This window comes from Electrophorus electricus, chromosome 1, assembly GCF_013358815.1.
Source record: "Electrophorus electricus isolate fEleEle1 chromosome 1, fEleEle1.pri, whole genome shotgun sequence".
In the NCBI taxonomy this organism is placed as follows: Eukaryota; Metazoa; Chordata; class Actinopteri; order Gymnotiformes; family Gymnotidae; genus Electrophorus; species Electrophorus electricus.
Window position 1 is genome coordinate 33,585,875 of NC_049535.1, and position 21,693 is coordinate 33,607,567.

The window sequence follows — 21,693 nt, forward strand, 5'->3', positions numbered from 1 at the left end:
AAGCCTCTCAGTTATGGAATAAAATTAAATCTAAGTTAAAGCCTCATTTATTTACTCAAGCTTTTGGTTAACTTCCTTTATGTGAACGTGCAGAGTCTGGATCCCCGACTCTGAGGTTTTTTTTTGGAAATCTGAGTTGTTGGCGCTGTCTTCCAACCACTTCAAGTGTTCACTCAGGTCTGTGTTCATGACACAATGTCTCGGAGAGCTCTCAGGACTGTGGTCACCCTCTGGTCCGCATGCTGATAACTGCCGCATGCCTACTGATTATGGATTGTTCAAGTGTTGTTCATCTTTAATTACATTTTTTTTGTGTTTCTCCATGTTAATACTGAGATGATGCCAATACTGTGTTAGACCTACTTATTAGTGACAAAGAACATGAAGTGATGCCAGACAATATCTCAGTGACGCCAGTAGATAAACTGTTACTGCCATATGCCTCCATCCATCCAGTGGATGCAGAAACAACATACCCACCCTAAACATACTGGAGAAGCTGAGAAGCTATACTGAACTGCCTACGTGGATATAATCTAGTTTAGCATGAACTGTTCGTAAACTGGGAGCCCAAAAAGGAAGGGTTCCCTCCTGAATCTTGGTCCTCCCAACGATTCATCCTTAATCTGCCCAGGGAGGTTTTCCTTGCCACTACTATCACTGTCTTACTTATCGCAGATCCAAACCAAACATTTGTAAAGCTGCTTTGTGGCAACTTGTGCTGTAAAGAGCAGTATATAAATAAATTAAACAAGACAATGATCTAGGCCAGATAGAATGCCTTAATTTTGTCATGTTTACATGTAAAGTATAAGAAAACACAGTCTTTGCATATCACAGCTTCTTTGGAAGCTGGGGTCAGAGATTAGAGTCAGCCATCGTATGGCAACCCCTGGAGGCAAGAGGAACAAGGGCCTTGCTCAAGAGCCCAACAGGGGCTGCATGGCAGAGCCAGGATTCAAACCCATGACCTTCGAATTGATAGACCACTAGGCAAGACTAGTTGGCAAGAGATCAAATGTTAAAAGCCACCTTCATTCTGGTAATGGATTGTTCAGTACTGGGGATTGCTACGGTATCGACTTGTCATATTCTCATTGGGAAGAAAGGCCACTGGGAAATCTTTCACAGTAGTCACTCCAGGTGTACAAACCCCACAGACGTGCAATTGCGTGTTGTTATGGATATGTTGGATATGCACAGTAACCGTGACTGTTTAACAGTAAGTTAATTAAAAATAGATTTCTAAGAGTGGGGCAGACCTTCTGGCTTATTGCCACAGGGAATACGCTTTAGCAAACACAGTCCGTGTGTCTATGGTTACTGTCATAATATTTGTGGAAATGTGTGGAAAAACGCTCTCATTCACGTCCATGACACACACATCGCTGCCATCCTGCACACAAACAACATTGTCTGCATTATGTAATTACTTCTTTTTTATTCCATTGTACTCCACCCATTCAAAACAAAGTGACCTACATAGTGTTTCCACAGTGGAACTGCAGAAAACCATTCAGCCCTATAACAATTGCAAATGCACCAATACACAAATAATCCCTAAATCTGACCAAAGACTGGGCAGAAGAGAGCCTCCCCCTGTTCAAAGGAAGTTTGGGAACATTTGGACAGAGAAATAATTAAAGAGTCTCTGACTGGCTGGCTTACAGCAAGGCACAGAGATGACTCGCACATTTACATTTACAGCATTTAGCAGACGCTCTTATCCAGAGCGACTTACAAAAGTGCTTTGTCATTTACTCATAGAATATATCCAAGTACAGTATAGGAGGTTAGAATTAAACATACCAATGAACTAGAACACTGTAGAATACAGAGATGAATGCTGATACCTAGAAGTGCAAAATACATAAGGTCTATCTTAAACAATGATAAGTGCTATAAACAATAAGGGCTAGAGTTTGTTAAAAAACATAAACAATACCCTACAATAAGTATTAAATTAGTCAGTCAATATGGGAGCCATGTCAGTTGTCCTTTAAATATTCTGCAAATAGATGGGTCTTCAGTCTGCGTTTGAAGACTGCAAGGGACTCTGCTGTCCAGACAGCAAGGGGGAGTTCATTCCACCATCTTGGAGCCAGGACAGAAAATAGTCTCGATGCTTGTCATCCATGAGACCTGAAGCAAGGTATTTCAAGCCGAGCCGTACTTGAGGTTCGAAGTACTCGAGGTACAGATCGGGCTTTGACCATTGACCTCATGTATGAAGGGGCTGGTCCATTTTTGGATTTGTAAGCAAGCATCAAGGTTTTAAATCTGATGCATGCAGCTACAGGGAGCCAATGAAGCGAGCGCAGCAGTGGAGTAACGTGAACTTCAGAAGATTGAAGACCAGTTGTGCTGCTGCATTCTGGACAAGTTGTAGAGGTTTGATGGGTCTTAGAGGAAGACCAGCAAGTAGCGAGTTGCAGTAGTCTAGCTTTGAGATCACAAGAGACTGCACAAGCACCTGGATAGCTTCCTGCGAAAGAAAGGGTCGAATCCTTCATATGTTACAAAGGAGGAATCTGCAAGACTGGGTTAGATTAGAAACATGAGTTGAGAACGACAACTGGTTGTCCAAAGTTATGCCCAGGCTACAGGCAGCTTCGGATGGTGATACCTGGGAGTTCTCAAAGGAACAGTGAGGTCATGGTAAGGGTTGGGAGTATCTGGGATGAACAGAAGCTCAGTTTTACTGGGGTTGAGCTTCAAGTGGTGGGCTGTCATCCATGATGCGATGTCAGTCAAGCATGCCGAAATACGTCTGGAGACCTGCGTGTCCGAGGGTGGAAAAGAAAGAAATAATTGAGTGTCATTGGCATAGCAGTGGTAGGAGAAACCATGAGAAGATATTACATCACCAAGAGACCAAGTATACAAAGAGAAGAGAAGGGGGCCTAATACTGAGCCTTGTGGAACGCCAGTGGAGAGTCTACATGGTTTGGATGTGGATCCTCTCCATGTCACCTGATAGGACCATCCATCCAGATAGGACTGAAACCATCTCCAAGCAGAGCCAGTCACATCAAGCCTGGAAAGAACAGAGAGAAGACTGTTGTGGTTCACTGTGTCAAAGTCTGCTGAAAGGTCTAGAAGAATCAAAACAGATGACTGTTTGGCAGCTTTAGTGGCATGAAGTTTCTCAGTCACTGTTTCTGTAGAATGTGCTGGTTTGTAGCCAGACTGATTGGGATCATGCAGCTGGTTCTGGGTGAGAAAAAGAGACAATTGATTATAAACTGCTCGTTCAAGGGCTTTTGAGAGGAAAGAGAGAAGTGATATCAGTCTGTAGTTGGTAACGCTGGAGCTGTCAAGTGTGGCCTTCTTGAGGATTGGTACCACCCTGGCAGTTTTGAATGCAGTAGGCACGTATCCAGAAGATAAGGAGTTGTTGATGATGACAGAGATGAAAGGAAGCAGATCTCTAGCGATTATCTGGAACAGAGCAGAAGGAATTGGATCCAGCGGACGTGTAGTCAGATTGCTGGAAGTCAGGAGTTGAAGAATTTCATCTGTGGAGAGAGGAGAAAAAGAAGTCAGAGAGTTGGATGTTGGGGAATGCACATTAGTTGGAGGAGTGGGAACAAAGGAAAAGGACTGGCAGATTGCTGCAACCTTCTCCTCAAAGAAGGTGATAAATTCTTCTGGAGTAAGAGATGGGGGGGGGGGGACTCAGAAGGATGTCGAGCTCATCAGTGAAGTGATCTAGGGAACCTGGAGGTCAGTAGATAACAATGATAAGAAGTTTAGTGGGGAAAGACACTGTAATGGCATGAAATTCAAAAGAGGAGATGGAAAGTGTAGAGAGGAAAGTGGAGTGAAACGCCACTCTCGAGACATTAGTAAACCTGTGCCACCACCCCTGCCAAGACGCCTCGGAGAATGAGTGGATGAAAAGGCAGAGGACAGGGCAGCCGGAGTCGCCGAGTTCTCAGGGGTTATCCATGTTTCTGTCAGAGCCAGGAAGTGTAGGAAGTGGAGGGATGCTAATGCTGAGATGAAGTTAGCCTTCTGGACAGCAGATTGGCAGTTCCAGAGCCCTCTTGCCACCATGATATCTGATGGTGTGAAGCGTTGTGAGGTTGCTGAGATTGCGACGTCTATGATTGTGTCAAGGAGATCTGTGGGATTCGTGGACAGGAATTCTGAAGCACATTTCAGATGCTTCATTTGTGGATGTATGAGATAAAGGATGTATGAGAAGATACTTAGCTGAGTTTGTGAAGTGATGTAGATGAACTGATTGAGAACACCACCAAACCTCCTCAAGATGTTGGAGTCGTCCTAATTTAAATCAGTTCAATAAGTGCTGAGCCCACCCCTCAATTCACACCTAAGGGCAGGGCGAAGCTACACCTGTAGTGAGTAATTACCACTACCAAGCAACTAACAACTAGGTTTATACAACAAGGCTTGAATTTCACAGAATCTAAGACAAAAGTAAGTGAACTCAGAGCCTACCTTAACTAACCAGATGATAATCCAACGAGACAAACCAAAGCACACAGAGTCAACGTGTCAAAGGAAATCGCTACAACAGCAGGAGCTGATATGACGCACTCTGAAATGTGCAAACAAGTCATACTTCAGTTATCAAACATCTGATTTTTACAGATTGACTAGATGTCTTTGTTAGATATTGGAGCCTTTCTGATGCGAGGTTTAAAGCACAGGTTTACTGAGGAGGAGCTGATTAATGGCTTCAAGTCGCTGTTGTTTAGCAACGACACCCTCCCAAATTCGAATAGCGACGGAGCCAACGTTTATTACTGGGTACAGCACAATAACATTGACACCTTTTATCAGGAACTGAGGGAATTCCTACTTAAACTACAGGCCTCTCAGAGAGACATTTATGTGGCAACCAGCTGCAGATATGGCCCTGATGAGCCGTGCTCAGTGTTTGTCTCCCGTTTTACTAGGGCCTGGGCTGAGCAGGCAGACCTTGGATCAACCTCGGAGTCAGACAGGAATTTGTTTGTATCAACTTGTCTGCAAAATATGAATCCTCAACATGCACAAACTCTGAGGTGTACACAGAGAACCAACTGAGTCTCCAACTGAGTTTTCTTGTAGGGTGCGCGAATTAGAGGCTGTGGGTTCCCTTCCCATTACAATATAGAAACCAGTCCCTGCCATGGCTAGCACCCAGTTTAAGAAGAACTTGGAGTGCCACTATTGTCAGAAAAAGGGTAATTTTGCTCGTGAATGCCGTAAGAAACGGTGGGATGAGTCAAAGTGAAAGAATGACGACGGAAAGGGTCAGCAGCCCAAGGACGAATTTCAATATCCTGGTAATTGGCAGGCTGTGCCAGCTTTCCCACTGGCACCAGCACCTAATCAATAGGAGTGCCCACAGGACGGGACCCTCACGGACACTGATCCGAACCAGTTTGCGGATTTAAGTGTCACCATAGCTAATTATTTTTGTTCGCTTCCCGTTATCGATCTGCTGATAGATAATCGTTCTTTTTAATTTCTGGTGGACTCTGGTGCCACCTATTCATCCTTTAGCTCACACTGTTACACTGGTCCATTCTTTGGTTCGTACGTTAGTTCTGTGGGAATTTCAGGGATCCCTCTGAACTGTCCTAAAACGCACTCTCTGCCCGTTAGAATGGATGACCCCTCAGTTTTTTTGAAGCATCGGTTTGTAGTTATTCCTGGTTCTCCATGTAACCTGTTGGGTCGTGATTTAATGTTTAAAATGAATCTCTCTCTCTCTTTTGAGCAGGGCAAAATGATGATTCATTCTGGACCAAACATCTCTGTTTACAGACGTGCTGGGCCAGCCTAGCAACACAGCTGACCACTCAATACTTGCTGAGCTGGAAGACATCCCTAAATCACTGTGGGCCACCCATAATAACGATGTGGGGTTTATAGATTGTCCTCCCTACAAGGCTCGATTCAAGCATGGTACCCCTGTTTAATGTAAACAGTATCCACTATCTCCTGAAAAAGAAGCAGGTTTGTGTCATATTGCCTGATTCCTCTTCTCACTACAACACCCAGCAGGCAGTTCGTCACCCAACCCAGCAATCCGCCAATCCTGAACTTCACATCGGATCATCATCACCTGAATATTGACTTCACCTGTGTACTTGGTTATTTAAGCCTGTTTCTCACATTTGGATTTTGCAAGTATTGCCACTAGTTCAGACTGTGCATACCGAGCGTTGTTTCCTTGTTTGCTTTCCTGTATATTTGACTGTGTTTTTGCTCTTCGGACAACTTATTTTTGCCTTCCCCTTTTGTATTGTTTGCCTGATTAGTTTTTTGCTCGCTGGTTATTGGACTCGGACTGTTTTACTTCTTGATTTGGATTAGCCCTATATTGGCTTTCCTGGTTTCGACCCTGGCTTGTTCATCCATTATGAAGTTGGAACATAATAAACCTATCTATCTACATCCGCAAGCGTCTGGCCTTCCTTGCCACGTTACAGTCTGTCACCCATCATTGACTCACTGCACGCTCAAGGCGTAATCATTCCCACTGTGTCACCCTACAAAATACCTGTAAACCCAGTGCGTAAACGGGATGGTAAGGGATGGAGATTTACACTCAGGCGCATTAATGACATAGTAGTTCCCATAGCCCCGCTGGTGCCTGATGTGTCTGCCATTCTAACCACTATTCCTGCACACCAACACTATTTTACTGTTGTGGATATTTGTGGATATTTCTCTGTACCAGTCCACGCAGACAGCCAACCACTTTTCGCATTTACGTTTCAAGGTAGGCAATAGACGTGGTGCCGGCTCCCCCAGGGCTTCCTGGACTCCCTGGCTGTGTTCTCCGCTGTTGTAAGAGATGCATTCGCGTCCTGGGCCCCTCCAGAGGACTGTTATCAGTTACGCAGACGACATCCTCTCGGTCATCAACAACGCAGGAGTGCTGCGTGATGGGGTCCCGTGGACTACTGAAACATCTGGCTTCATGTGGGTTTAAGGTTTCACCATCTAAGCTCCAGTGGTGCAAGCCGTCTGTCACGTATCTGGGGTTCCTGCTGTCCACTGGTGAATGCCGCCTCTCAGATGGCCGTCAGGCAGTCATACGTGACCCCTCCACCCAGCACAAAACAAGCCATGCTGAGTTTCCTGGGTCTGGTTAACTACTGCCGCCAATGGGTGTCAGATTGTTCCTTTCATGATAAAGTCCTCAGGCAGGGCTGAGGAAAAGACTGTCCTGATACGTTTTTCTGGACTGAGCCCATGTATCACTCATTTAGGACTCTGAAATCAGCCTTGTGCTCTGCTCCAGCGCTTGGCCTGCCAAACTATAATCTGCCCTTCCACCTTTACATTTCTGAAAACGGCTCCACAGCCGTGGGCTTCCTGGCCCAGGAGCACGCTGGCAGTTTCCAAAACTTTTGATTCGGTAGTTCAAGGCATGCCAGCCTGCTTACGTGCTATGGCTGCCTCGGCCCTGCTGGTCACTGACACAGAGAAATTGGCACTGTCTCATCCCATGGTTCTTCACACTTCACATCAAGTTATTAATATTCTGAATAACATTCAAACACAGCACATGGCACAGTGGGGTTCGGGCTATGAGGCCATCCTCTGTGCCACTCAGAATTTAACCATTAAATCACACACAACCCTGAGTTCACCTGCTAATCTGTTGTGATTGCTTTTGACATCGCTAGATCATTCTGATGACTCTGTGCCCCACCACTGCATGGAGGCTATCCTTGAGTCCTCGAAAATACGCTCTGATCTCTCTAGCATGCCGCTCGAAGTCGGCTATCACATTTTTGTAGATGGCTCATGTTTTAAACCGTCTGACTCCGAATTTTCCTGTGGTTATTCTATCTGCTCTCTGCCCAACCTCATTTGGGAAGTTACTCTCTCCCTTACAGGTCTGCTCAAGTAGCTGAACTAATGGCATTGACCAGGGCCTGTCATCTATTCCGGTATCATGTTGTCAACGTTTATATTCATTCCCGTTATGCGTTTGGAGTTGCTCATGACTTCGGTAAGATTTGGCACTCCAGGGGGTTCCGCACCTCAGACAGTAATCCCATTTCTAATTCAGGACTACTGTCTGCACTTTTGTCTGCATGTACACTACCAGCTCAGCTGGCTATCGTAAAGGTCAGAGGTCATGACACAACCTCTGGATCTGACACGGCATCTGGCCATGCCTTAGCGGACGAGGTTGCACGTTGGGCAGCTGTTAATGCCCCCTCATGCCCATACGCTGTATCATCGGCATGTGAAGCTGTCTCCATGTTTTCTCATTGTTTGGTGCCGACTGATATCGATCTGCTTTTCCTACAAGCTCAGGGTACATGACAGGACTGCTCTCACTGGGCTGATCAAGGATGTAGGCCTGATAAGATCCGTACCGCTGTCTTGCAGAACCGCCTAGCTCTAGATCTCCTCTTGGCAAAGGAGGGAGGCATCTGCAAGGTCATTAATGAAACGGGTTGCTTTGACATCCCTAGTTACTATAACAACATTACTGACATCATTTCGCACATAAAGACCACTATTGCTGAGCCTCCACCCGCCAATGATTCTTGGTTCAGTTGGTTAACTGACCTTGTCGGCCCTTGGGGATCTTGGCTCATGAACACATGTTTTCCCATACTCCTGATTATTGTGTTGATTCTTGTTTGTGGACCTTGCTTATTGTCACTGCTGTCTTCTTTCATAACTCACATTTCTACCTCTGTGATTAATCATGCTAATGTTGCCTTGGTGCCTGCGTATGAGAAAGGTCTATATGCTGATATGTGATTCCTTTGGAATCAAAGGGGGGAGTGTTAGATACTGGAGCCTTTCTGTCTTCAGGCACCCAACGCAAGGTCTCTGCCTATCAGCCACGACATGGCGGCTTGACCGCGAGCTGGTCACCCGAGGTCATCCGCTCCCTCTTCTTGTCTCCTTTACCTCTCCCTTTCTCTATCTCTCTCTCCTTGTCTCTCTTTAAGCACAGGAGTGGCTCATGGTGGGCACGGGAACAGCTCGTGGCTTGTTCATGCAGAGAACATCTAATCTTTACTAACCGTGTCTCTTTCCTTTCTACGTAGACCCTTAGAACATGCCTCACTTTTCCCCGTCGTCCTGTAGATTTAGACGGTAGATATGGGACACATATATATGGAACTCTCTTGATTCACTACCTTGCTGTCAGTGTCTCTTGACTTCCCCGGATTGATCCGGCTACAGAGGACGGAGGGCAGAGGGTAACTTGGAGGAGATCGAACCTGAAGGTCTGGTCACTTTGTCAAATGACAATTGTTTCCTCTTCAGTGGGGGAGAAGCTAACGTTGGCTAGAAGGAGCGAACTATTGAATGGATATCTATAAGCAACTGAACGAGGTCGCTTCTAAGTTATGGCACTCCCGTTACAAACTAAAAATACCTGTTTTCAGGGATTTACAATGTGTGTGTGGATGCTTGGGTCAGAATGCCAGTCATGCACTACCTTTCCTATTTCACCAGGGTCTTATAAGATGAAGCACAACATTTGGGGATACTCGGATAAATAAGTGTTCAGGAGCAACACTGTATATCCAATTAGGTGTCCTCTCGGTGTGTCCAAAGTGCCCCAAACTTCTCCACATAAAAAAAAAGTCATCAGGTACTATACAACAAGAGTGTGCAAGATTTGTTTTGGTCTTTTGTGATAGAACAGACTGCTTACAAGTGGTTGTCAGATCATTAGAGCCTCTGAACCTGTCATACTTTTATTTTTCTTTTCACTTTATTTTAGGCTTACATGCCAAGCATATCACCTGTTCCATGCATAAATAATCCTCCTCCTCGGAGAGCAGGCTAGCAGCCTTTGAGCCCTCTCACTCAGCTTTCAGTTCATCTTTGATCAGTTGTCACTGATTAAGCTCCGGTTGCGATGAAAATTATCGCATGTTTTGAAGACATGAGCCAGCAAATAAAGAACTTTCTATGAACGAGAACATTTTCTATGAAGTTATATAGTTGTTTTTATTGTTGCGATGGTGTCCTTTTGTTCTTCACAATATCTGCAGAACTGTTGATGTTTCGTCTGTACAGGCCCATGTTAATATTGCCTAGGCTAGAACATGATCTGGTGTATATAATGTAATGTAATTTTACATCTTCATACACTTTCTCTATTTACTGTTCTAGAAATAACAATTAGATATAACCTTGTTCCAGTCATATAAGTGTGGCTTTATTAGGTATATACTGATGCATAATAGTGATAATGTGGGACTATAATTCGACCAGCCTACATGAAATACACTGCGATTGTTTCATGCCACTGTGATGTGATGAGTTGAAACAGTCACATTTTAAAATAAGCCAATCATGCAGCGCCACATGCCAGGAGAGGATAGCTCATGCAACAAGCAGCAAAAGTGTTTGCTTTAAATGAATTCCAGACCAAAGAAGTCAGGAGGATCAGGGTCCAAAAAACGCTTTCACACTTGCCACATAGAGCAAGTGTGATTGCAACATTTTTTTCTGGCTCTGGAAAAAACCTTAGTATGAAAACAATCAAATAAATGTCCAACACAAGCCCTCACGTATCAAGATACTGTATATCTCTTGAAGAAAAAAACTTATTTGCTCCCATTTGTTTGTCAATTTGTTGAAAATACACCAGAGTTGTACTGGTGCTTTAAGTGACGTTGGCTATACTAGATCCGTCTACCCGAACATTTGATCAGTGATGACAACCTTAAATAATTGTCATTAACTACATGATCTGGTCTGGTAACATAATTTTCATTTTGCAAGTCAGCAGTGGATTAGTCTCCATGCTTTGGTATTGCAGTTATGTTTACTTTGTCATTCTTTCTAGGTATCAGTGTTGACTGTATGTAGCATTAGTCATGTACATTAGTATGTAGCATTAGTCAGTGGTATCTTGGACTCTCACCTGCAGTACTGGTTATCATATATTCTATGAGTAGATTACAGAGCACTTTTGTAAGTCGCTCTGGATAAGAGCGTCTGCTAAACGTCATAAATGTAAACGTAGTGTCACACACCGTCAGGGTCTTTTCACACTTTTGACACAGTCCATTGATACAGAAAATGACCAACCACAAGCCTGCGATTTTGGCACGACATATAGGAGACAATCTTGAGAATGGAATTATGACACAGGCACTTATGAAAACCATCTTGCCTGTCAGTAGGGCGTTCGCTGCAGATGCTGGTGTTTAGCTTCTCTCCACTTTTTAGTGTCCATAAACAATGCAGAATTACGAAATCCGCCATGTTTGAAACATCAAACTTTGGGAAGAACTATAGTATCATTGTTCTTTTCCTTTCCCTGCTGCCCCCTGTTGACGTTCAAACAACAAACGTGTTGAGATCTACGCTGTGTACTTAGTAATATTGTTCAATATTGTCCCTGTGCAAAGTGATCAGCAGACTACACGAAAGGCTCATCCGCCGAGAATACGTTGCTGTTAATGTTATAATATTATAATAATGTTATAATATAATCTGTTAATGTTGCTTGCATTAATCTTAACATATTAATCTTAATGTTGCTCTCTTGCAGGTCTATAAAAATCTAACATTCCTATCTTTTGGTCTTCTGTAGTTGGGGACGGCACACTCAGAAAAGATCCTGATAATCCTGATATAACAAGGTTATTCTGCACACTCCCCACAAGGGCCGAGACCTTTCCAGACACTCATCTGTCTGACTACACCATTGTTCGTTGTTCAGTGCCTACGCTTCCCATATTCATTCCTGCTGCCCTCTTCCTTGTGGCTAATTGAAAAACTGTTGGTCTCAGTAACGTTTCCACACTTGAGGTCCCAGGTAACGCAGCTCCAAACCCAGCCATTCTTTTGAAGGATAGGTAAAGTTGCTAGCTCTGTGCTAATGCTAGAAGATAGTTAAGGCTAATATCAAACCACTTGCGTGGATGTAAAAGTGGTGATGAAAAATATACCCATAAATGGTTTTACGTAATATTTGTATTTTCAGTAAGAACATTTGAACCCTTACATATATACATATCCATATACTGTTCTTCTGCATTCTACAAAATAAAAATAATATAAAGCATTATTGCAAGTTTTATTTTTAAATGTCCACACGGATGAAGTAAAGTAAGTCTAAATAAAGCATAATTAGCGTTTTAATATAATATTAAATATCGCACAAAAGTTAAAATAACTGATTTACACAAAAGGGGGAAATGGCTGATATATGTTTTTTCATTGCAAGGGAATTTGTCAGTCAAAGTAAGCAATAAGCTATTTTTATTTTGTGTTTATTAGGGCTAAACTGATGAGTATGTGGTAGCGGAGTTCACGATGGCGTCAACAGGCGTCAACTGGGGTTAAAAAGGTGAGATCCACAAACTTGCTAAACGTATTAGGAGAAGCTATAGTGCTGAAGTTTTAAGAGCAGGAACAGACTAGCGCCTAGTTCTTGAGATTGCGGCTTGGTCTCACACACGGCGGTACCTTCGAAGCGGCTTCGCGTCTGGAGGTGCCAACTTTACGCTTAGCAGGTTCCCCATTGGCACTCAGCGTCGCCTGAGTCAGTCTGGCCATCACATGCGTACAGATTTACTTTAACCAGTTTTGATGCCTTGAACCTTAATTTTAGTTGTGTATCATCATGTGTATGCGGATCAATGACTGCATTACACACACTGGAGTTTACAAAGTGTTTGTAGTGTAGGGATGTGTAATAAACCTCTTATTTTAGGATGTTATCAAGACATCTGTGAGTTTTTGCTCATTGGATGACTGGCCTGCACGCAGAAAATGGTGTTTAGAAATGTAGCTGAAACTGGCCCGATGATAAATATGGCAGAGGGGTCGTTGTTTCTAGCTGGAGATATTTGGTGTCATCAAGTCCCTGTTGACGGTTCAAAAATCCAACAAGGATTATTTGTAGGACTGCAAAAAAAGATATCAAGAAGTTATTCAAAGTTTTTAGGTGGGTGGTTAATCACATGAACGCACATGTATGCTGAAACACGAGTGCATGCTAAAATAAGACAGCACGTTCAGTTCTATGCGTTGCCGATCACACCGTAGATGTGACTCATGCTGACATGCGTAACAATAAAAAGACTCATGCTGACATGCGTAACAATAAAAAGTAGAGTCATGTAGCTTTATATATGTGGGGCCTGCGACTGTTTCTTGTCTTCTGCTGTTACAGATATTCACTTTGTAATCGCCAGCGTCTTGGCTAGTGGACAGGAGACCTCATGTCCCTCTCTTGTCGCTCGCTTGCGTTTAGCAGATGTGTCCACAGGGGGTGCTATTAGCAGTAAAACAAAAAAGAAGTGCTGAATTACAGTAGTATTCAAATACCGCTGAAATCATTTTTGAATTTGCCTTAGCACTTTTAGAATCAACGCCTAATTCTCAAGAGCTTCAGTTTCTTCTCTGATTTTCATGTCCTCTGTTTTAAGGATATTCACCCTCTGAATTACAATGTAGGTAACAGCGACTTGCTAACTTTCCAAAATTGTTTTGAATGGGCTGCATTGAGAGGCAAGCGTTTTGTTGAGTGGCCCTTTTTTGCTAAAAATGCTAAAGACTTCCTCTTTAATAAGGGAACTGTTTTTGTCTTTTACTTATGTAGCGAGACAGAGAGGGAGGGACAGAATAAGAGACACCCCTCTCCACTACTTTCATTTAAGGATATTTAATTTATGCACTTTTGCTATATTTAAGCACAATTTAGCAAGAAAAACATGGTTTCCATGGTGATAGATGGGGACCCGATGCAGACAAGTTCAGGTTCTAAAAGTAAATGCCAGCTGAGCCCTTCAGTAAGAAACCATACATAACCAATTACTGTTCTTCTGCATTTCTTAAAGTCAAAATAAAGCATATGTAGCATTTTTATATAATTTTATTGTAAAAGCTGTACAAAGTCAAAAACTAAAAAAGGAGAAATGGCTGATGTATGGTTTGCTTTGCAAGGGCTCGATTAATTCTAACTGCTGGCTTGATCTAATAAAAATAAAATACAGTTAGTCCTACTGTTCATGTACTACTGTTCATGTATTACTGCTTTTAGAATCTGCTTTAGAAGTTTTATTGTTGCTGTTCATTGTTACAAATATGATGAATCCTCTCTTAATATGATGAATAACCTCTAATGTCTGCAGTTAGAGACTTTTCTTTTTTTTAGACCAACGATAATTATTTTTTTTTTGTACATTGTTTGTAGTCAATAAGAGACAGGGCGAACCTTTCTTTGCAGTGCATTTGCAGTGTTCATGGCGTATAGGAACCTTAACTCAGTTCAGAAGTGAATAACAAGAAGTGGAGCTGTTGTTCTATTTTACAACACTAGAGGGCAGTATGAGAACACCCTTTTCATAACCCATCTTAAGAACTGCCGCCACATCTGCACTTAAATACAGCATATCTACTGGAGCCTGCAGTACAGTTATGTGCTGGTGAAACACCACAGTTTAGTAGTTGAAAGGGAATTTCAGAGCCCAGTGAGGGATGTAAGCAATACAGTGACTGTTTGGCTCAGTTTCCTAAACTGTGTTGGGCACACGGCGTCTTCCTCAAATTTACAGACAGAAGTGTGATCGGCAAACCCAGCTGGCTCAGTGACTCTGTCGCACTCTGAATTGCTTTGTTTGCAATGAAAACCTCTATTGTTCTAGAACAGCTATACTTGTAAAGAAAGGAAAATCTAAAAAGAGCTCGAAAAAGAGTAGTTTTCAAGAAGGACTGGCAACAGCAGCTATAATGTAAACCAAAGGCAAAGGTTTACTGTAGGTTTGAGACCATAGAATTAGAAGCAAGGCCTGTTTGTAGGTAAACCTGTGCCAGTTCATCCAGTACAAAATCTTTTTGGTGTATTATAATGAATAACTCTTTCACACCCACTCTCCCTCCCTCCCTCCCTCTCTCTTTCTCTCTCTCTCTCTCTCTCTCTCTCTCTCTCATATATTATATTTCAGTCTGTTCAGTATGAAAAAGTAGAAAAAGTGCTTCTTCACAAACCAGTAATCTGGTGCCTTTTGATGTTTTGTTTCTCAAGCAATAATGCCTGCCGTGTCTAACACGTTTCCATACGATACGAGCCCGCGCGTGTGGTTGTGTCTGAGACCAAACGCTGGGGAGCATCTGGCTGGGCTGTCCGGGGGAGATGACTCCCCGTCCCCTCTAGGTTCCCATGACCTAACAGGAGTGCCAGTTCCGGAGCTGGGGCACGCAGCCAGCGTGTGGTCCTCAGAGACCCCAGGCCGGCATGTGTGTCCTCGGCCCACCCCCGGGTCAGCCTGGACGCTCCAGGCACCCATCCTGCACACATCCACACTAAAAACTGGCTGTAACCTTAGCATCACGTGGTCCGTCACACCATTGCAAGTATATTTATTTATAGTATGCGTGGAGTGCAAGGGACCGATGCACCAGTTGTTGGCTGAAAAGGGCCGAACAAGACTGGTTATAAGAGAGGGCAGGCTGCACGCTGAGCCCCTGTCCCTGATGCCCTGACGGCTCCAGTAGCCACACTGGCTTCGGGTCAGCTGGATTTGGCGGTTTATAAAAGGGGGCGGAGCTGGTGTACACTCTGAGTGAGAGTCTGACTGATGCAATCCCAGTGTAACTAACGGTTACATACTATTTATCTGATCCCAGATCACTGTACGCCCTACATGAAGGAAAGCACGTAGAGTGGCAGGATTGCGTGCAGTTCTGCAAACTAATGTGTGTGTTGAAATGAAGTGTTATTAAAATCTTAAAGTGTTATTTTCTTCAGCTGAACTTAAATGAACCCTGCAGATCTTTATTAAACACTGGTGATTTTGCTTCAGTGTATCTGTAGTCTTTAGTTTATCTGTGGTCTTTAGTTTATCTATAGTCTTTAGAGTATCTGTAGTCTTCAGTGTATCAGTAAACCTGACAAGTCCATCTGTGTGGTGTTTGCCAGGGATGCCTGGACCTCCAGCGTAATTTGACCATGGAAATGAGGGCAGGAAGCTTCTCCTGGCCTGCTTCATGGCCATTGAGTCATTTGAAAGGCATTAGTAACTGCTCTGCTTGGCGCGGGGGTGGGAGTCGGCCTGCCTGTATTTGATAAACTCTTCCCCCTATCCAGATTCCACAGGGGGCTGACTCGTGTTTACAGAAATGACACAAGTCACACAGGTTTAAGGAAACTGCCAGATTTAGGCCCCACCACAGGACCATGGAGTTGAGCGTTCCTTCCGATTTAGCACATCTGGTGCAGCTCATAAGCCAGTCACTTGTTCCATGATTAAAAGTGAGGGTCTTAGACCTCTACAGTGCCGAGTCCATCCGTCCGGGACCTGAGCTGCACAGTCCTGCTTTACACACGCTGTGGATTATAGACACGAATCACAGCAGTCAGTTTATTAAATAAAAAATAATTTACAGATTTCAGTGGTTTTAGTATTTATTAGGTAGTTGACCAACCATTTACAGTAATTCACGTTACTTGTCAAGCTGACGACTTAGATTTAAGTGTCCAGATATCTAGGTTCATTTGTCAGGTTGTTAATTCCATTTGTGTGGCTAGTTGTCGATTCCTAGACTAATGAAGTTGCCTAGTTGTCCATTTCTAGATGAAGGTCTTACATTTGTTGCTTCTGCACATGACTGCTACTGTGGCTACAGCACTGATGGATCATGTGATCATGAGACTCTATCTACTGGTCTGGTTTTTATTGTTGCTGTTTTTTTGTTGTTGTTGTTGTGAGCAACATGTTTACCACACGATCCCTTAGAGTCCAGTAGTATATCAGGTGCTATGGAAACCATTTTTGTGACTGTTCTCTTTAGTGGCATGTATTTGGTAGCCGCACCGTAGAACGCTTTTACAACACCCCGGGTATTTTTAGAACTGGCCGCCGAGATCAGAATAGCTGAAAGAGTTTGATAAGGACCTGATACGAGGTCTGCAGAGGCATGGGCGTAACGAGATCTGCGTGTGCCCTTTTCAGGCTCCCTTAGAATAAGCACTTCCTTCCTGCTGCAGCTGCCTGGCCGCTGATCCACGTCTCTCCGGTATTCTCGTGCTGGTAGCAGACTGCAGCTCTGCAGAGCGTCTTGAATGTGACACCCACGGGGTCCGGGGGCGCCCCCCTTCCCCTCCATGTGCCTTTGTGCTGTGAACATCTGTGATCTTTCTCCCCAGGTGTCTGCGTGTGATGTGGCCAGGGCTTGTTTGGAAACGCGGCCGAGCTCGGTGCGCCTGCCCAAGCTGGCTGCTGTTCTCCGATTGGCTGCTTTGCTGCACTGACGAGCCAGTTGTAAGTGTAGGAGGAGCCATAGTAGTACTTTGCTTAATTTCATATGAAGACAATGAGAGTACTGAGCGAGGAATTCAGAATGACCATCCCAAAGCCCTCAGTGAAGAATATCACGTTGTGTACATAGCGCTCTGTGACATCAGTGTCTGACGAACAAGCAGACCTCTTCACCGGCCACAGCATGCGCCATGGTAATGTGAAAATCTGACATCTCCATGTAAAGACCTCAGAGGTCAGTCTAGCTGTAGCAGTCAGTTCTTATTCAGGTTCGTGGGGTCAAACAGGACTCAAGCTGAACTCGAGTACTGCTATCAGATGAGTTGAGTACAGGAGCTGGGAACATACTGTAGGGCATATGTTGAGACTGCCTGCATGTGTGTGTGTGTGTGTGTGTGTGTGGGTGTGTGTAGGGGGTTCTCAGTGCTGAATGAGTTTTTGTTTAGTTTACTTGGGCCACTGCCTCGCTGACGTCATGTCTTCTAATTATTTCTCAGTACTTTACAGTGTGTTGAGTAAAAACAGTAATACCCTACCTTGCCTTACTAACCACATACTATTTTTAAGTCTTAACTCTTTAATGGACCAGTCCAGTGTCCAGTCAGCGTCATCTCTGTTACTCTTGTGCTAAAATAAAGAACAGAAAGAGATTGTCATTGTCTTTTTATCTTTAAACAAAAATTGAAAAAAATTGAAAGAAAAGTCCACTGATCACTAGAAGTAAAAGTTAGGAAGTGAGTTTTCACTCTGTGTGTCACTTTAAGAGGCGGCTCGAAGGGGGAGGGACGGAGTGCGGCTCCGAGCAGAACTGTTTTTTTTTCTTGCTTAAACAGAAATTCCTCTCTCAAGAGTTTGGCATTTCCTCTGAGCTCAGACACACCGCGCTTGGTCCTCTCGCCTTTTGCACGGGGCTTGCCATAGAAGAGGGAGGATTTTCAAACATCCTCTCATCAGCTCTCACCCGTCCGTCCGTACGCGCGGCATCTTTGGACGACCGACTCCCACGTGTCCCGTCCTGCGCTGAGCGGAGCCGGGGGCGGGACGCAGCTGGTGAGCGAGGGAGGGAGCAGCTGGAGGCTGGCTCAGCTCACCTCACCTCAGCATGGCCTTGCCCACCCCTGGTACCCGGCCCGGAAGATGACAATGAGCGTGTACACGCTGAACCTCAGGGTCTTCTGGCCCCTGGCCGCCTGCCTCGCCAGCGCGCTGCTACTCCTGTTCCACTTTGTCCTGCGAGGCTCCGAGCAGCGGGACGACGGCTGTCCCGACGCGGGGCCTGGCGCCGTCCTGCTGGTCAAGTCTTTGCTGGCTCTCGCTTTCTGCTACATCATAGTCAAGTGCTGCTCGGTCCAGGGCAGCCGGGCGGGACAGCGCCCCCGGAGGACGGCGGAGTCGGGCGTTGGCAGGGCGGCGCCTCCTAAGCGGGAGATGCTGGAGGAGCACTTCGAGAAGCACGTGCGTCTCTCCCCGCACGTGCTGGGTCACAGCAAAGCCCATGTGGCCAAGCTGGTGGGCGAGTTGGTGAGGGTGGGCCGGGCGGACGTTCCGCCCGAGTCCTCGCTGGCCTTCCGCGGGGACTTCGTCCAGATCGGCAGCTCGTACGAGGAGCACAAGGTGGGCTCGCCCGACTGCTTCGACATCCTGGTGCCACTGCGCCTGCCTCGCGGGCTCAAGCTGGAGCCCCGCAGTCCCGCCGCAGGCCGGGGGGGGGCGCCGCTGGTCACGCTGGATACGCCCCGGCGGACCGAGTGGACGCGGCGGCACAGGGGGTTTGCGGAGGGCTTCCTGCGCTCGCACGGCGTGGCGGACTCGTGCAGGCTGAGCCCGGACTCTGTCTTGCGCTGGTTCTACGCCGCTTCGCAGCGTTGCCTGGCCACCGTGCGCTTCCCTTTTGAGGAGCGCTGCTCCCTCAGCCTCTCCCTCGGGGAGGGCCAGCGCGTCCACCTCCGCCTCGCGCCCCGCTCCGACTACGTCTGCTGCCACATCTCCATGGGTGTGCGTCTCATCCCGGCGCTGCCGCTCGGAGACAGCGCCTACCTGGTGCCGGCCTCCGGGGCTCGGAAAGGGGAGGACCTGTGGACCGCCTACTTCCCCAGGCAGGAGCAGAGGCTGCTGGGATGGCTGAAAGGGAGGCTGCCTCCCAGCTCCTGCCACCTGAAGTGCCTTCAGTTGCTCAAGGAGGTGCGGGACCTTGGAGGCCAAGCGTTGGACCAGCAGGCGGGCGCCGAGTGGAGGGGGGTGCTCTCCTCCTACAGCCTGAAGACGGCCTGGCTGCGCCTGCTCCTCAGCACCCCCCCCGAGGTCTGGGAAGAGCGCCACCTGGTGGGCCGACTGGAGGACCTGCTGCGCTGTCTGAGAGAGAGTCTTCAGAACAGGGCTCTGCTGCACCTCCTGCTCGGCGGGGACAGTGGCCTTCTGCCCGACTCACTCGCCTTACCCATGCCAAAGCTCGCCGAGGAGCCCATGCCGTCTAACCTGTGGGTGGAGTTCAGCCCCGCCTCCCTGGACCTGGTCTCCGCCCGGCTGGCCTACTCCTGGGCGCACCTCCCACGCCTCATCCGCCTTGGGCGGCCTCAGAGGAGCGCACTGGGCCACGGGCGCCACTGTAAGCACGTCGACGCCAAGTAGAACATCTGCAGGTTTCACTGAAGCCTTCAGACCTTATATTGGCCAATCTCAGGGGAAAACACTTTTCTAACAGACGTTATCTGGCATATTGTGGCATCTTTTGGGTTTTGGTTTGAAATGATCACCTTTGTTTTTTTTTGTTTTTTTTTAATTCATAAGATGTGACAGGTGTATACGTTATTCTAAAGAGAAAAAAATTAGGATATTTTTTTTTTTAAAGAGTCTGAAAATTCTAAACAAATGAAGTACAGAAAGTACATCCTGAAGATTATTTTACTCGTGACATTCATGTAGGTAATTAGTAGTACTGTATATTTAATTGGTACAAATAATTTTTTATGTACTGTATCACGGTGTTGATTGGGGAGTTCCGACTCCAGTTTGCCGCCTTATTTTTCCCCAGTTTCCTCTTTCTTGATGGCACTAGTGCCTTTGTAACACCGAGCACTGCGGGCCTGTCGTCACGGCCAGGTCGTGCACATCACATCAGGCTCGTTCTTCTCACTGGTCTGTTTTTCAGCTGTGGAGAATATGAATTTGAACATGCAGTCTGGAAGCTGCCCACCACTGTTACTGTGGTCGAGCTGCTAGTTCTGTGTTGACTCAGAGTCACGGTGTTGCCACAGTTCCTGGTGCGTGTTGTCTGTGGGTGAAAACAGTCACAGCGGGTCAGACGGCAGGGAAAAAAAAGCCTTTTTCCATCTTCCTACAGCATTTTAAAATGGTAGGAGGACCAGACTGATATTGTACAGGAGAGGAAGGCACATCTTTTGGTGTAAACATCTTAGGGATTCGCTAGCAGGCCTTCACATTTCTGCTTTATAAAACAAAGCTCACTTTTGCAAAAGTTTTGCTGGCAATAAAATTTTGGCATGTAATACTGGTGTGCTGCTTTTAAAAATATGAAACAAAGCAAAGCCCTGCCTGTTGCATGTGTAAATGCACACATGGGCGTGCGCGCGCATGCACACACACACACGCACACACACACACACACACACACACACACACACACACACACACACACACACACACACACACCTCTTCTCATAATCCCCAGAGATGCACCTCCACATTCTGTTGCCAAGGAGACAGGGTCATGCCAGGGTCAGTCAGAATGCTAGCGCGCTCCATCGCTACAGCCTGCCGCAGAGCGAGCAGGTGGTGGCGCCTGCTCAGGGAGCCTCTCCCGTTCCAGGCTGCGTCTGGCGTACGGCGGGGGCGGGTCAGGTGGCCGTGGGCCCGCACAAGCTTGGCGAGGAAAACGTGTCGCTAGAGCCGGCAGTGCTCACTTCAGATGACTGATGCGCTTGGTACTTAATAGGAAAGGAAAAATGAGTAAACAAGCACAATACGGTTGGGCAAAGCAGCAAAAGTGTACGCGACATAACACGCGACATAAAATGAACGTCGCAGCCACGTCTTTCTTAGATGCCTGGGAACGAATGTATGTTTTGTGTGTGAGAATGTAAATTTATTGTGTAAAGTGTAAAGTGGAGTCACTGTGTGTAAACTTGTGTAAAAAGTGGCAGTCTGTATACCTTCTTAATTTAGCGTGTGGCACGTATATTTATACATGACCTAAATAAACCTGTAATATTGTAGATGATAATAGTGTTTCTTCGCTGTCTCCTGGATGGGCAAAAAAGGCTGGGGACAGAGCACAAAACCTGAAGGGTTGCTCAGTTCCTGGAATTAAGCTGTTGGCTATACAGCTTGAACCCTGTGCTGTGGACCCTAAGATGTCCACGGCACGGTAAGCAAAGCACAGAGCAGGAAGTGGAAGAAGAGCTTCCAGTGCATGCTTCCTCCTCTGTCGTGTTCAGCTTCT

At 45.9% G+C, this 21,693-nt stretch overlaps 1 protein-coding gene across 1 annotated transcript in view; it reads left to right on the forward strand.

Annotated features, from left to right (window-relative positions):
* The first annotated feature begins 18,165 nt into the window (after positions 1 to 18,165).
* syt17 (synaptotagmin XVII) overlaps positions 18,166 to 21,693 on the forward strand; it is a 19,761-nt gene continuing 16,233 nt past the window's right edge. The window contains exon 1 of the mRNA XM_027015700.2: positions 18,166 to 19,839. Within this exon, the coding sequence (XP_026871501.2) occupies positions 18,372 to 19,839 (1,468 nt within the window). The 5' untranslated portion in view covers positions 18,166 to 18,371. The remainder of the gene's footprint in view (positions 19,840 to 21,693) is intronic.